The 16712-nt window shown below is 51.6% G+C and overlaps 1 protein-coding gene across 1 annotated transcript in view; it reads left to right on the top strand.

Annotated features, from left to right (window-relative positions):
• Positions 1-16712, top strand: part of MOV10L1 (Mov10 like RNA helicase 1) — a 44382-nt gene that overhangs the window by 23995 nt on the left and 3675 nt on the right. Inside the window, exons 13-22 of the mRNA XM_061204903.1 lie at positions 1391-1482; positions 10813-10871; positions 11324-11421; positions 11820-11928; positions 12212-12384; positions 12883-13029; positions 13496-13617; positions 13798-13897; positions 13991-14155; positions 15472-15645. Coding sequence (XP_061060886.1) covers positions 1391-1482; positions 10813-10871; positions 11324-11421; positions 11820-11928; positions 12212-12384; positions 12883-13029; positions 13496-13617; positions 13798-13897; positions 13991-14155; positions 15472-15645 — 1239 coding nt within the window. The remainder of the gene's footprint in view (positions 1-1390; positions 1483-10812; positions 10872-11323; positions 11422-11819; positions 11929-12211; positions 12385-12882; positions 13030-13495; positions 13618-13797; positions 13898-13990; positions 14156-15471; positions 15646-16712) is intronic.

The following is a 16712-nucleotide window of genomic DNA, read 5'->3' as shown; positions in this document are numbered from 1 at the left end:
CCCTTGGCTGTTGGCAAGGGCGTGAGGAGCCCAGAACGGCCAAGTGACCCTCTCAGCTTCCAGAGAGTAGACCAGTTGTGCCCCTAGGGGCTGCCCTGTGGACTAAACCTCAGAAGAAGCAGGGCCAGGGATCTCAGGGCTGAGGCCCCCTTGGCCCCGACTCCCAGGCTGGCGAGTCCAGAGCTGAAGCTGCCCTGCCGACCTTCCCGCGGGACCGTCCGTGAAGCTGGCCGCTCCTGAGTGATGGGTGCCCGCTAAAGCTGTGCTGTCTCGGGTCTTGGCCGTTGCTTTACGTGATTCTCCGGAACCCCGTGGCCAGCGCAGTGGCCTGGGTACCGTGAAGGCACCGGGGCCCTCAGGAGCGCCCCCGGGTGGTGGGGTGGGCAGAGCCTGGTGGTGCGGGGGCGGGGGGACGGAAGGCTCCTTGGGCTGAGCCAGCACTGCCCCTGGCCCCCCCGCACATCCGCAGAGGGCCTCCCTGTCTGCTGGGAGCAAACAGGTCACTTGTTCCCTTCTCTCTGAGTTTAGCTCCGTATGCGGAGTTTTCGTTTCTAAACGCTATTTGACTCATTAAAGCTGCCCTGTTGTGTTGTTTTATGTTATCTTATGCTTGCTTATCTTGGTTTTCCCAGTTTTTTTTCCCCATAGTTTTTCAAATTTCTGTAAATGACAGCATCAGTATATGATGTCCTCGGGGCCTCAGTCTGTTGCTGGCAATTCAAGTCGACCCTCACTGCTGGTGGTTTCCTTGTGTGCCTGATGGTCTGTGATTACAGATTCATTTTCATTTGTCTTAATCTCTGGGAAACCCAGGACCCTGTGCTGGGCTTGCTTTCCTTTTAAGGGGCTTGTGTGTGCTTCTGCCGAGGGCAGGGGGCACCGTGAGCCTCACGTCGCAGCCTCTGCCCTTGTTGGCCCCCAGCTCTTGGGAGGCCCCGCTGCCTAGCGCTCCCGTCCTGTTTCAGCTCCTCTCAGCGTGCGGTTTCCTTCCTGCTCCTCTGAGGATTCTTACGCGGGACCTAGCTTTGGCTGGAGGGTCCCTGAACGTCTGGTTCCCTGTCCTGGTGGGGGAGGGGGTCTCGTGGCCGGCACCGCCTGCTCTTCGCGGTCGTTCACGTGTCTCCTTCAGAGGTGGCGGCCTGTCTTGCGCACTCTGTGTTCGCGAGCCCGTACGCCCGGCGGAAGCGTCGGCAGGTGTGCTGTGGCGGGTGGGGGCGGAACAGCGCGGTGACTGAGTCCTTTCCCATCATCCTGCACTCATTTCAGATGCCAGATTTCAGCTCAGGTCTGTAGAATGAATGCTTCATGATGAGTTGCTGAATATGGATAGAAGATTGTCCCAAGAAATCAAGTACAAAGTATAAAAAGTAAATGATTTGTTTATTTTTAGATTCACGAAGAAGATGTAACCCTTAAACTTAATCCAGAGTTTGAACAAGCATATAACTCTGAACCTATGGATGTGGAATTTACATACAACAGGTAACGCTTCCAGGGACTCTTCCTTCTGGGTGGGCGGCTGTCTCCCCTTCCCTCAGTCCCTTGATACCTAGGTGGCGGCATGCGTGCTCGCGGGTTGTGAGTGGGCGCCCTGCACCCGTGTCACATGCCTCTGTGATCATAGCTTTGTCACCAGCCGTTTGGTAAACGTTTGCATGTTGGTTCCTTTTTGGATCTTAAGTGAGAATCCATGGTTCCTCACACGCCGTCACCACCAGCCGCTCCTCCTCCACCTCACTTGTCACATGTCACGAGGCGGGGACGCCACCACCAGCTGTCTCTCCCCCTCCTCCACCAAGCCCCCACCATTAGCTGGGATTTTGTGTTTCTCTCTCCTTTGCTTTTTAAAACAAAAGTTGGTGTGTTTGCGCACAGACACACACACAGGAAAGTGTTTGCGTTAGTTGCAGCTCTTCTGCACTTGCCGCCTGTGGTCTGGAGGTGTGGGTTTGCTGACAGAAGGTCCGCGGGCCGTGTCCGCAGCGTACTTGTGCCCCACCGGGCGCGTGTCTGCCCTCCTGCCGGTGGGCACAGCGCTGCCCGCGCTCTGGTGGCTGCTGTGGACGCCCGCTATCTCCTCGTGCACACCCACCCCCAGGTTTTCTTGGCTGCGCACTTAGGAGTGGGGTCGGGGTTTGGGGGATGCTAATGTTCCAGCTTTACACGTGGCAGAAGTGCCCCGCAGGGTCAGGGTCTGTAATGCCCTCCCGAAACCTGATTTTGTGAAACTCCTGGGCGCGTGCCAGCCTGGTAGGTGTGAGCTGTGTCTCGCTATGGTCTTGATGTATGTTTCTCTGACTACTTCTAAGGTCGAGAGTCCCTGTTTATTGGCCGTAAAATTCCTTCATCTGTGAAATGCTTTCTCGTGTCTTTTATTGACTATAATTTGATTTTTTAAATTATTTGTAGCTGTCCTTTGTGTATTCTTTTTGCTAGATCATTCTTAGGTACACCTGTTACAGACAACTTCTCTGGGTTTGTTACTTGTCTTTTCACTTTCTTAAAATATCCTTTGAGTAACAGAAGGTGGTAGTTTTAAGATAGTGGAATTTATCAGGGTTTTTGTGTACTAGTGCTTTTCGTGTCTTGTTTAAGAACTCTTTCAGTGTTTGGGCTGCAGCCAGGTTGGAAGGTGTTGCGGGTGAATGGATGGCGCAGGCGTGGAGTTGGCCCTTTTGAAGGGTGTTTGGCTGGGAAAGCAGAGAAGGCAGGACAGACAGACGAGTGGGTGAGGAGGCGCCCAGGGTCCGGGTGGCCTTGCCTGGCTTGCTGCTTACGGTGAGAGGAGCCAGCACCGCTCGTGTGAAGCCCACGAGGTGGGTGTGGTGACCGGGCAGCAGGAGTGACGCGTGGGGACGCGGGCTCAGGCCGAGGCTGTGGTCTTTGGCGGAGGCGCACGTCCTCCATTGTGCTGGGCACCCAGGAGATGGGAGCCGATGGTGAGTGGGAATTTGTAAGGGCTCGTTGTCGCTCTAGGACGCGAGGGGAGGGTGTTCGCAGAGAAAGAAGAGGACGTGGACCTGGGGCGGGGGCGGGGGCAGGGGAAACACTGCTGCAGTCGGTGCAAGAGCCGCCCGACTGAAGTACACGGGCAGGTGGGCGGACGGATGCGCTGTGGGACGTGAGCCTAGGAAGAAAGCGAGCAGGAAGAAGCCAGAGGGCCGTGGGGCTGAAGACCACCGGGCAGTTTCCTGACCCAGAGTGTTGGAAAGACGGGAAGTTGAGGTCGAGGCAGGATGTCGGAATCTGAGTTCAGAGGGGATGCTGTCTGCAGCCATCCAAGTGGGGAGCAAGGCGGGAACGAGGGCCGGTGGCCACTTCTGCTGCACAGAGGGTTTGCTCGCCCCACATAAGTTTTCGGTGGTTTTGCATTAAGTTACCTAAAATCAGGCGATTTCACACTTTAAAAAATCTGTATTTACCACTTGTTTTGACAAACGGGAGGACTGGGCAGCACCGCAGTGCAGCAGGAGGAACAGAGCCAAGAGGCCGGGCCCTCTGGATGGGCAGACGGCTGCACCTTTATGCTGTTTGCAGGTATTTTTCCTTTTTAAGAAAGTAGGTTTACTGAGAGGTAATGAACGTAAAATAATCTGTACCTGTTTAAAGTATACGGCTTGATGGTGTTGACATTTGTATACCCCGTGAAACGAGCTTCACGGTGAAGACTGCGGGCAGATCTGGCCCCGCAGATGTTTCCTGCTGCCCTTGTCATTCCTTCTCTGCGCCCCAGCTCCCAAGCACCACACATTAGTTTGCATTTTGTAGAATTTACGTGAGGACCTACTCTTTTTTGCCTGGCATCTTTCACTCAGCTTAATTATTTTGAGATTCAGCCTTGCTTTTGCATGAATTCATTCCTTTTTGTGCCTGATTAATACTCCATTATAAGAACATACCTGAGGTTACTAATCCAGGCACCTGTGGGTGGACGCTGGGTTGTTTGCAGATCTGGCTGTTAGAAATGAAGCTGCTGTAAACATCCGTGTGGACAGGCATTTTGATTTCTCTTGGGTAAGCGCCTGGCAGTGCCATGGCTGCACACGGCGGCAGGTGTACGCTCAGCTTCCTGAGACACTGCCAGACTCTCCTCACGTGGCTGCACTGCTTGTGTTCCCACCGTGCTGCCCACGTGCACAGCCCCTGCGGTGCTCGGTGGTTCCTCCTCAGACCCGTGTTAGGTGTGCAGTGGGGGCTCACCTTGCTGTGATGCCCGACGCCGAGCGCCTCCTCCGCTCGCTGGCCGGCACTTGGCCTATGGGAAGGTGCCCGCTCGGGTCTGTGGTTCACGTTCTGTATCGTTTGCTTTATTGTTGAGTTTTCAGAGTTGTTCACGTATTCTCAGTACAAGTCCTTTATCAGGTATGTTTTTTGCCAATATTTTCTCAGACTGTGGCTTGTATTTTCATTTTTAGTAGTGCCTTTTGAAGAGCAGGAATTCTTAATTTTGATGACGTTCAGTTTATCGGTTTTTCTTTCATGTATCATGCTTTCGGTGACACATTTAAGAAGTCTGCCAAACTCAAGGTCACAAAGATTTTCTCCTACGTTTTCCTCTAGAAATTTTGTGGCTTTAAGTTTTACATTTAGGGCTGTGATCTATTTCAAGTTAATTTTTACAAGTGATGCAAGGTGTGGATTGATTTGGCGGGGGCTGTCCAGTTGTCCCACACCATTTGTTGAAAAGACAGACTGTCCTTTGTCCAGTGAGTGACCTTTTCACCTTTTTGAAAACCAGTTGAGGGGATATATGTATACATATAGCTGATTCACTTTGTTCTGCAGCAGAAACTAACACAACATTGTAAAGCAATTATACTCCAATTAAAATACATATATTAAAATAACATTTAAAATAAAGGTTTATAAAAAACAAAAAAAAAAGAAAGAAAAGAAAGCCGATTGGCCTACGCGTGTGGATCTATCCCTAAGCTGTCCATTTGGCTCCACTGGTGCGTCTGTCAGTCTTGCAGCCTACACCACAGAGTCTCGCTCACTGTGCCTTTGTGATAAGTCTTGAAATCAGGGAGGGGACGGCCTCCACTGTGTCCCTCTCCTGCAGAGTTGTAGCTATTCCAGGTCTTTGGTATTCCCATGTGGATTTTGGACTCAGCCTGTCAGTTTCTACAAAAAGCCTGTTGAGATTTTGATCAGGATGACATTGACTCTTTAGGTCCACTTAAGAGAGAATTGATATCTTTTTTTTTTTTAATTGAAGTATAGCTGATTTACAATATTGTTTTAGTTTCAGGTGTACAGCAAGGTGATTCTGTTATATACAGTATATATTTTTTTCAGATTCTTTTCCTTTATAGGTTATTACAAGATAGTCAATATAGTTCCCTGTGCTATACAGTAGGCCCTTGTTGGCTGTCTGTTTTATGTATATATGTAGTGTGTATTTGTTAATCCCAAACTCCTAATTTATCCTTCCCCCCTCTCCCTTTTGGTAACCGTAAGTTTGTTTTCTATGTCTGTGAGTCTGTTTCTGTTTTTTGTAAATAGATTCATTTGTATTATTTTTTAGGTTCCACATATAAGTGATATCAAATAATATTTGTCTTTGTCTGACTTCACTTAGTATGATAATCTCTGGGTCCATCCATGTTACTGTAAGTGGCATTACTTCACTCTTTATGGCTGAGCGGTATTCTGAGAATTGACATCTTACTATTGACTTTTCTAACCCTTGGAAATGGTATATCTCTCCATCTAGTTAGGCATTTTTTCATTTCTTTAGGCAGTGTTTTGTACTTTTCACTGTACAGGTTTTGTATATCTTTTGTCAAATTTGTCCCTGACCCTTTAAATGCAATTGATGTTTGTATATTAATCTTGTATCCTGCCAGCTTGCTAAACTCACTTAATAGTTCTAGTAGCTTTTTACAGGTTATATAGGATCTACTGTGTATACAGTAAAATCATGTATTCAAATAAAGACAGTTTTGCTGCTTCCTTTCTCATCTGGATGCATCTTGTTTTTTCTCGCCTCGCACTGGCTAGAGCCTCCAGAATGGTGTTAAGTAGAAGTGGCGGGAAGTGGCGTCCTTGCCTTGTTCCTGATCTTAGGCCAGTAGCATTCAGTCGTGAAGCATCTAGTGCTGTGTGAGCTGTAGGTTTTTGTAGTTGGCCCTGTCAGGTTGAGGAGATAGACTCCTAGTTTGCTGAGATTTATTTAATCAAAAATGGATATGGGATTTTGTCAAATGCTTTGTCTGTATCTATTGAGATGATCATGTGGGTTTTCAGTTTTGGTCTATTAAGATAGTTACATTGATTGTAAAATCAACTTTGCATTCTTAGAATAAACCCCGCTTGGCCATGATGTAATTTCCTTTTATATGTTGTTAGATTTGATTTGCTAAAACTGTATTAATTTTTTCGTCTGTGTTCATGAGGAATATGGGTCTTTAGTCTCTTGAAGTATCTCTTTCTGATTTTGGTACGAGGTAACACTGGCCTCACAGTACGTTGGAAGGTGTCACCTCCTCTTCCATTTTCTGGGACAGTTTGTGTAGAATGGGTATTACTTATGTTGACAACAATATTCATCAGTAGTCAGTCTAAGAAACAAATGAAGAATTTTACTTTAGCTAACCTGAGGATTCTAACCTGGGGGACAGTCTTTCAGAGGCTCTGAGGACTGTTCCCAAGAGGTAGGGAGGAGACCAGTATAGGTGTGATTTTGAAGGGGTGCGTGCAGCCAAGCACACGGCTATTCGCAAGGAACAGATGCCTTAGCTAATGGTTTAGTGCTTTTCTAAGCATGGGAGGAAGCAGAATACTGGGCTTATAAAGTTTCTCCTGAAAACATCTAACTGTCTGAGGACCAGTTCTGCCAGTGTTCCCAGAGCACAGATGCTTCATCCTGGTCGTCCCTGAATTCCTTTTGGGATGTGCTGTGCAGTGGTTAACGACTTGATTCTTGTAGAACTGGAGGGTGGACAACATTCTTTACGTTACAGTCCCCTCCCTTTCAGTCTTAACTTCAACCAAGGTTTGGGAGGCACTTGGTGACCATTGGGTCCCACGGTGCTGGGACTGCTCATTCCCAGCTCAGACGAGGACTTCATTGCTGGGCCACTCAGTGTGCTGGCCTAGGCCCTGTTAACAGTAGCCCAGAGCCTCTGGACCACCTGTCCCTCTCGTCATTTATGGTCCAGGAAATGGTTCCCTCTGGTTGCTTCTTCCCACATCTAGAGTTACTCTGTTGCAGTCATTGAGCTTATGGAACTATGTATTTGGTCAATTGTTTCAGGTCACCTAGTCATCATTATTTTTATCGGGGGCTCAGTCACACATTTGGTAATGCAGGAAACAATAATCTTGTTGTTAGGAAGAATAGGAAGAATACAAGTAATAGAGCTGGTCACACTAATAAGGTCATAAGTATTTAAGCTGAGAACTCCCATTCACTGCAGCCCAGAGTCTCCCCAGGTCATCTGACCTGTCTGCTCTGCACCAGTCACTGTCTTTAAGGGAAACGACACATTGCCTTGTCCATAAAGTCCACCAAAATGTCTGCAGGTGCACAAGGTGAGTGGTGGGTCACCGTGACCCCTCACAGGACTGAGAAAGGAGTGTTATCTTCTAAGGAGTTACGTGGCTGGCTCCAGAAGGAGAAAAATCAGTCTTTGGTTGAGCAGGTATTTCTGCCATGGGGGAGGTCAGGTTAACACGTGACGCAGACGCAGACGCGCACGAGTGAGGAGGGAGGAGGCCAAAGGGCAGAGAGCAAGTTTATGTTTAGATTTTTCTTGTCCTGCCTTAAAATATGAATTTCATCACTTCTTCCTTAAATGCTTGGTAGAATTTACCAGTAAAGCCTTCGAGGTCTGAAGTTTTCTCTGCGGGAAGCTTCCTGACTACAAATTCAGTTTCTTTAAGAGATTGAGAACCCTTAGTTTCTTGCCGCATGGACTCTGGTAGTGTGTGCGTCTTTACGGATTTGTGCCTTTCATCTGAGTTATCTAATGTATTTGTGTGAAATTGCTCATGATATTTCCTTATTGTTCGCTTAGTGTCTGTAGAGTCTTTGCTGACATTACCACTCTCGTTCCCAGGACTGGCAACACGTCTGCCCTTTCTTTTCCTGTCGGTTTGGCTAGAGCTTTGTCGGCTTTACTGATCTCATCGAAGGACGGACTTCCAGCCTCATCAGTATTCTCTCGTGTGTTTCTGTCTCTAGTCCATCGGGTTTTTTGGGGTTTTTTTTGGCTGCACTGCATGGCTGGTGGGGTCTTAGTTCCCCAACCAGGGATCGAACCCGGGTCCATGGCAGTGAAAGCCCATGTCCTAACCACTGGGCCACCAGGGCACTCCCAGTCCATTGGGTTTTGCTCTGGTCTTTATTACCCCTGCTGGACCTTTAGGTTCTAAGCTTCTTCCTATCACAGACAGTGAAGCAATAAACATTCTTACATCTTTGTACCATGATGTTAAAATACAGGGAGAATTGTCGTCTTTGCCGTATGGGGTCTCCTCTTGGACAACAGTTTGTACCTAGGAAAGTTTCCTTTAATTCCTCTTTTCTTTCCGTTCTTTGTCGTCCTTTGGAATCCTTGTCTGTTGTTGTGTTAGTTCCCACCCAGCTGCTTTACTGTTCTCTCATGGTTTCCATCTCCTGTGTCTTTGTCTTGTTTTTTATTTTAGTAAATACTGCTAGTATTTTACCATCTAGTGTCTTGCTGTCCTTCGGATTAATTGTGTTAAGGAATTTTAAGCGTCAGTTTCTATTCTGAGCTATTACGTTCATTTCCTTTTTGGCATTTCTTGAGATAATAATTTTTTTGTTCAGCCTATTCAGGAGATGGATAACTTTCTGGATAAATGGATGGATAAATTTCGACTGGATAACTTTCTATCGAACCTTTCTTATAGGCCCAAGATGAAAAACATGGTGTTCTGTGTGGTGAATTCCTTCTGTAATGTGCTCCAAGGATTTACTGGGAAACATTTGGCTCGCGTTTTCATGCTGTTTTCATGCTGTTAGGGGTAAAGCGCTGGGCTGCAGGTTGACGGGGTGTCTGGTTTCCTGGGTGTTTTAGAGTCTTCATTATGGTGACTTCCCACTGGAAGGTTTCTTCCTCTGTAACTGATCTGCTTTAAGTTGTTTTTTCTTCCTAGAGTCAGCCTTGCTAAGTCCTAGGAGGGTCTTTTCTGGTTGCTGCTCCTCTTGAGTGGAGTTTATTGTATCCCAGGGGTGATGGGGCTGCCTGGAGCCTGGGGCCCTGCAGGTGAGGCTCCCGTTCCTTCTGGCCCCATACATGCCCCCAGAACGCTGCGCTGTGGGAACGGGTCCTGACGGTGACCTGCATTTTCCGGAGATCCGTCTGTGGCCAGAGTTCTGAGGTGGCGTGAACCAGCTCTCGTGCCTTTGCTTGTTTGAGGCCAGATGCTCCTTACTGAGCATTCTCTTCTTTTGTGCTTTGGAGCTTTGGTCATCTTGTTCCATTGAAGGTGGAATTTTATTTTCCATTTTTTGTTCTTTTTGTTGTGTTAAAATACAAGAGAACAGGGACTTCCCTGGTGGTCCAGTGGTTAAGACTCCACGCTTCCACTGTAGGGGGCACGGGGGTTCTATCCCTGATCAGGGAACTAAAATCCCGTTTGACGTGTGGCAAAGCCAAAAAAAAAAAAAAAAAGGGGAACAGGCCCACAGTGGAGTCGCTTATACTGAGCCCCACGTCACCAAACTGAGGTTTCACTGAATTGCAGTCTCGGCTGTCTCAGAAATGGAATCGTGAACCAGTCAGCCAGGAACCCCGTGATCAGCACTGGGGGGTCGTCTCCCTGAATGACCCCTGCCGTCCACTCAAGGAGAGTGACCTTGCCCCAGCCAGCCCGCCTTTTCGCCTGAATCACTTCCTGTCCCCGCCCCCTCCTGCCTGCAGAAGGCTTGCGTTCCGAGCATCCCCTCAGAGCTCTTCTGTCTGCTAATGGGTTGCTTTGCTGCCTGATTCGAATCAATTTTTGCCTTAATAAACTTAACTTTTTTTTTTTTAATTTTATTTTTGGCTGTGTTGGGTCTTTTCTGTAGAGATTCCCCATCTTCTCAACCATTATGTCCATCTTTAAACCTTAAATGTATTTATAACAACTGTTTTGAACTCCTTGTATGCTAATTGAGTATGTAGTTCATTTCTGGGTCTGTTTCTTTTAACTTTTCCCCTGAGGATGCTTCTTATTTTCCGGCTGTTTTGCTTGTCTAATAATTTTTTAATTTATTTAATTTTTTAATTTTTGGCTGCGTTGGGTCTTCTTTGCAGTGCGTGGGCTTCTCATTGCGGTGGCTTCTCTTGTTGCAGAGCATGGGCTCTAGGCGTGCGGGCTTCAGTAGTTGTGGCGCGTGGGCTCTAGAGCGCAGGCTCAGTAGTTGTGGCGCACGGGCTTAGCTGCTCCGCGGCATGTGGGATCTTCCCGGACCAGGGCTCAAACCCGTGTCCCCTGCATTGGCAGGCAGATTCTTAACCACCGCACCACCAGGGAAGCCCCAATACTTAGCGTTTTTAACATGCTTCAGTTTATTTTTTAACTGTTGTTCTGAGTAAATTTCACAGGAGTGAATCTTTACCATCAAAGTTACTTCCCTGTTGATGCAGCTCTGACACTTCACAGGCTCTATTTTCTCTTTTTTCTACTTGTCCACTTTATACATTAAAACAGGAATATTCCCAGAAAGGAAGGCGTCCCTGCTGTCCTGACAGGTGTTGAGAGTTTTCTCGTAAAACTCCTGCTGGTGCCTCCAGCCCGGTCTCGTGTGAGTGTGTGTTAGGGTCCCAGGGTGCTGACCCGCGTCACTCTCTCCCACAGGACCGCCAGCAGACGGTGTCACTTTGCACTTGAGCAAGCTGTCTACTTGGGCGTAAAAGGTACTAACTTCTGTGGGGCGACGGTGTTATATCTTCCCGGAGTATTTTTAGAAGCGTCCCGTGAAATTTCGTGTAAACCACGGTCTCTTCATTCATACAGTAGAAGTAAAACTATGTGATACCCAGTGTTTTCCTTTCTGTTGGGGACGTTCAGTGTTTCCTTACAATTTCAGCTATGTAGAAATGGCATGCTTAAGTTATTAAAAATAAAATGATTGCACTCTGCTTTCCCGCCTAAACGTAACTCATTTTTGTACTTACAAATAGACAAGTAAATGGCTTTGTTGCAAAGAATATGCAGTGCTGGCACCATGCTGTAGGTGAGAAGCAGTGCACAGGGCCAGAGAGGACAGGAATACACAGACATGAATTTCTTCAGGACTAGCTGCCTCTATTCATCTTTCTTAAGCTTTTCAGTAATGTCTACCTCCTCGCTTTTCTTGTTTTAAAAGTGTTGTTTCCAGAAGAAATCATTTTACAGTCTCCCCAAGTGACATGGAATTGGAAACACGCACAAGACATCAAAAACCACGGACAGCCCACCTCCAAGGTATTGCTGTATTTATTTTATTTTTTATTTTTTTGGCTGTGCTGGGTCTTCGTTGCTGCACATGGGCTTCCTCTAGTTGCAGCGAGTGGAGGCTACTCTTCCTTGCAGCGCGCGGGCTTCTCATTGCAGTGGCTTCTCTTGTGGCGGAGCACGGGCTCTAGGCACACGGGCTTCAGTAGTTGCGGCACGCAGGCTCAGTAGTTGTGGCACGCGGGCTCCAGAGCGCAGGCTCAGTAGTTGTGGCGCACGGACTTAGCTGCTCCACAGCATGTGAGATCTTCCCGGACCAGGGATTGAACCCATGTCCCCTGCATTGGCAGGCGGATTCTTAACCACTGCACCACTAGGGAAGTCCCAAAGCTTTCTTTTTAAGCCATTTTTCTGCATGATTTTTCTAGAATAGGAAAGCCTTGAAGGACCAAACTAAGCACACCCCAGAGGAACAGCGGGCGGGTGCCCAGGACACACCAGGGCCATGGGCCTTCGCCACAGAGACCGACGGGCTGGGTGAGTCTGGGGACCAAGCCAGCTCCTGCAGGACTTGGTGGGGGGGATCTCGGGCAGCCGAGGGGACATGTGTTCTGACCTTCCTGATGGTGGGCTGCTCTTGTCCACCTGTTAACAACCACTCTTAACACCTCGGTGACACTGCACAGGTGACGCGGGGAGCGGGCGGGGTGGCCTGCGTTTTGGCTCTCAGCCAACTGTCCCGAATGCGAGTGACGCTGGGACGGGTCGTGAGGGGACCAGCCGTGACCTCCGCCGACCCTGTCTCTCCCCTTTGACGCAGTCAGCGGAGCCCCGAAAGCGAGAGAGAAGGAGTTTTTCAACCCCCTGCTCAACGAAAACCAGAAGTTGGCGGTGAGGAGGATCCTGAGTGGAGACTGCCGCCCGATCCCCTATGTGCTCTTCGGGCCTCCTGGGACTGGGAAGACGGTGACCATCATAGAGGCTGTTTTACAGGTAATGGCGGGCGGGGACGGGGTCGCGGTAAACAGAGCTGTGTGCTCCTGTCATCGGGAAGCATCGGTTTAAACCATAGATGAGAACGTTGGAAAGAGTTTGAAAAATCCCAGTTGTTTCATATTTAGCAAAGTTTGTTATGTGGCTACAGGACTTTGAGAGCTCGTTTCCCAGGTTTAGACAGGAATCACTCCACTTCAGAACAGGAACTGCACAAGCGTCTGGCGCCTCCGTCGAGATTTAAATGGAGTTGTGGACATGGTGTGTTCGGTGTCCTGCGTCGCTGCGGACTCGGGTCGCCCGTGGGTACCCAGACCCGGGCAGTTTAGGGTCTGGGAGATGGGGACTCCGCCACCTGCACACAGTGGCAGGGCCAGGCTCAGACGTGTGAGGGGTGATGTGGGCCCACGCAGCGAGTCCATGTCAGGAGCCCTCGCGGGTGGGCTTGGCACTGGCCGCTGACCCGTCCCCTTTTGCCTCCCGTGTGTCCTGGGGAAGGTCTTCCACGCTCTGCCGGACAGTCGGATCCTGGTGTGCGCGCCCTCCAACAGCGCGACCGACCTCGTGTGCCTGCGGCTGCACGAGAGCCAGGCACTGCGGCTGGGCGCCATGGTCCGCGTGAACGCCACCTGCAGGTTCGAGGAGGTGAGCGTCCTCCCCGGACCTTGTCCCGACACCACACCGGAACACGAGGACTCTTTCCTTCCTGAACGTTTAGTGACGTTCTGGGCGTTCCCAGCTTTGTTAAATGCTGCTGCAACTCTTTTATTTTTCCCCAAAGGTACAGTTGCTTTTTGGTTCTGTTGGTTTGCTGTAAAAGCTCCCAGTTTGGTTAACAGACGAGATTGAATCTAGAAAATGTATGTGGTTGTCTTGGGGAAGGATCTGCAGGATTCTCTGTTATATTCATGGTTCTAGAGTCTGTAAAACGACTAAATTGATAGGAAAACATAAGACGTTTTGATATAAAAAACAATCTTAAATCAATACTGAGTCACAACTAAGAAGTGGCAGCAGGATGAGGTTATCATTTAGAATTCCATTCAGCTTTGTGATTATGTCCAGTTTAAAGAAATGCTCAGTAACCTGGCAGGTGGCCTGCCCCCCACAGAGCATCACAGAGACCATCAGGCCGTACTGCAGAGACGGGGAAGACATCTGGAAGGCCTCTCGCTTCAGGGTGGTCATCACCACGTGCAGCAGCGCAGGGCTCTTCTACCAGATAGGGTTGAGGTGGGCTCTTGGGGCGTCCCGGGCGGAGGCGGGGAGGAGGAGGTGGTGTGTTCGCGGGGAGTCGGGAGGTGCCCGCGGGCACGGGCAGGAGCAGGGGGGCAGGCGCCCCGGGCAGCGAGGCGAGGCCTTGCTGGGCAGGACATGTGGACGAGAGTGACCCCGGGAACGTGCCTGCTCTAGAGTCGGACACTTCACGCACGTGTTTGTGGACGAAGCGGGCCAGGCGAGTGAGCCCGAGTGCCTCATCCCCCTGGGGCTGGTCTCAGACGTCAGCGGCCAGGTGAGGCCCACGCGCTGCGGTCGCCCCAACCTTGGCCCCTGCCCGCCACACACCAGGGGACTCCCTCTGAGAGCCATCCCGTTCGTGCCACAGATCGTCCTGGCCGGAGACCCCATGCAGCTCGGACCGGTCATCAAGTCCAGACTTGCCATGGCCTATGGGCTGCACGTCTCTATGCTGGAGAGACTGATGTCCCGACCAGCGTATCTGCGAGACGAAGATGCTTTTGGAGCCTGTGGTGCCTACAACCCCTTGTTGGTGAGCTTGGACCCCATGTGCTCCTTGGTGGGACTCGAGCAGAGGGGCCCACGGGGGAGCTCACCACCCTGTGTCCCCCGAGCCACACCCAGGGGCAGGGCCCAAGCAGCCCACCCTCCTTCTGCCACCACCCCCAAAGTGCACCTGGGGCACTTGCACCAACTCCACGGTCCCAGGAACTCAGGAACTGCTTCCAGGGTTTGCTGAGGGGCTCCCTGTGGGGCCGGCCCTTGCAGGCAGCGCCAGCCCCTCAGTAAGAGAGCTTCAGTCTGTGTCACTGTGGGAAACGGGAGGGAGCTCTGGAAGTTTACCTGGAAGAGAAGGCAGCGTGTCTGCGGTCTCCCGACGTACTGGTGGAAGTGCCAGTTCCTGGGTTCTCAGCCGACCTCTGATGACACAGAGGGATGGGCCTCAGGGTCTGCATTTCAGGACCCCCAGCACCCTGGAGCTCGGGAGCTTTGTGTCCATGGGGTCCCCTGTTGAGGTGAGCCAATAACATTATCCTCTGGGCTCCCCCAGTACAGAGACAAGGAGAGGTTCCCCTCTGGACTTTGAACAGCAAGCCAGGTGCGGTGATGGTGGGCAGATGGTCAGGGCAACTACCTGGGGCCTATTCCACGTTCCAGGTTGTCAGCCCCGGGCCCTTTCCCCCTGGAGAACAGGGAGGGCACGTGGGCACAGGGCGGATGGGGCGGCGGGCAGGTGTCCAGGCCAGCACCGCGGGGCCCGGCCCAGCCCAGCCCGGCCCAGGGAGGAGCCGTGCTGCTGAGTCGGATTTGGGGTTTCGATTAGTGTCTCAGAGGCTGGACCCGTCTTGGTGACTGAGTTGAAGTTTGTCAGCAGGAGAGTCCCGGGCCTCTGGCCTTCTCACCCCAGGAAAAAAGAAAGACTAGGATGAACTTCCCAGCCAGTTGGCGGCAGGAAGCAAAGTTGTCCTTGCTCCCCGTCCTGGTGCTTCATCCCACGGCGCCTCGGGGGGCTGGCTGTGGGTAGCCATCCTGCCTCGGGGCCCAGGGCCCGGCTCCCCGGGCTGCTCTAACGGCCGGGGTCGCGACACAGGGAATCAGGGTGCAGCTTGCAGACAGCCTGCAGCCCCACACAGGGACACTTTCTGTCCTGTTCTTTTCTGTCAGAGCCCAGTCGTCCGAGGTGGAGGTGCCAAGAGCGCTCCAAGTCCAGTGGAGGTGACGGGGGCGGGCATCACAGGCAGGGCCGCCCGGGTGTGATTCGAGGTGACCAGGCACCTTTCCCCTGGAGGCACGTCGGGTGCACGTGCTGGCTTTGGCCCTGGACCTGCCCCTGCTTCCTACCTGCAGGTGACGAAGCTCGTGAAGAACTACAGGTCCCACTCAGCTCTGCTGGCCCTACCGTCCAGACTGTTCTACCACCGAGAGCTGGAAGTCTGCGCAGACCCCAGGGTGGTGACCTCCTTGCTGGGCTGGGAGAAGTTACTCAGGAAGGGCTTCCCCCTTATCTTCCACGGAGTGAGGGTGAGTGTGGGCCAGGCTCGGCAGGAGGGCGACCCTCAGTGCTACCCACGGTTACGCGTGTCCTGGTTACCATGTTGAATCTGGTTGTTAACCCGGCGTCATTAACCCAGCATCTCCTGAGAGCTTGTGGTGGGCTTGCTCCCTGCTGGTCCCGGGGGAGAAAAGCCAGTGAGGAGGGGGCTCTGCCCCCGCAGGACCAGCCCCTTGGCACTCGGGTGACTGCACGGCAGGCCCCGGAGGGGGCTGGCCCAAGGTGGGCATCGAAGGGGGGCATCCTGAGGGAGTTGACAGGGTTGATCGGGGGCTGGGAGGTGAGCAGACCTGAGGAAGCTCCGGCTGCCGCCCCACCCCTTCCCCCTGTGAGTCAGTGGTCTCGAGTGGGAGGACCAATCCTGGGGACAGAGCCTGCCCTCCCCCAGACCTCACTGGGTCGGGGGGTCCCCAGAGGGAGGTGTTAGATGCCCGGTAGCGCTCACTAAAACCAGGGAGTTTGTACTGGGAGTTTGGTGGTTAGAACCAGAAGTCAGGTTTGGCGTGACCCCCTCCCCCGCCAAACTCTCCTGCAGAATTGGGGCTGGAGCGGTGTCTGCCCGTCCTCTCAGCAGCCTGCCTTTCCGGGGACAGCGCTTGGCCCCTCGACGTTTAGCTTGACCTGCTCTGTCAGCGGTGGGCTCGTGTGTCCAGGTGTGGCTTGGGGTGTCCATCCTCTGGATGGAGGCAAGTTGGAGGAAGAGGGGGCTCTGTGGGGAGACCAGCGTGGTCGCTCGGCACGAGGCCCCTCCAGGAATGCCGCTCCCCCAGCCTCTGCTTGAAGGCTTCCCAGGTTTCAGGGGCAGCAGAGCAGTCAGCCAAGGAGGGGAGGTCCGCCTGAGAGCACCCACGCTCCCGGTGGAGGGACGGCCTTGAGGAGAGGTCAGCTCTGCCCACAGCAACCCATGTGTTTCCTGCAAACTACGTAAGGGTCACAGTAGGCTCATTCGCGACAAAAACTGGGTGTAGAAAGGAGTGGCAAAAACGTTGTGTAGAAGGAAATGGAGACTCCAGATCCACTGGATAACCTACCATGG

Source organism: Eubalaena glacialis, chromosome 11 (assembly GCF_028564815.1).
Source record: "Eubalaena glacialis isolate mEubGla1 chromosome 11, mEubGla1.1.hap2.+ XY, whole genome shotgun sequence".
Lineage (NCBI taxonomy): Eukaryota > Metazoa > Chordata > Mammalia > Artiodactyla > Balaenidae > Eubalaena > Eubalaena glacialis.
The sequence above is the reverse complement of the archived record's forward strand: the minus strand, read 5'-3'. Positions and strand labels throughout refer to the sequence as shown.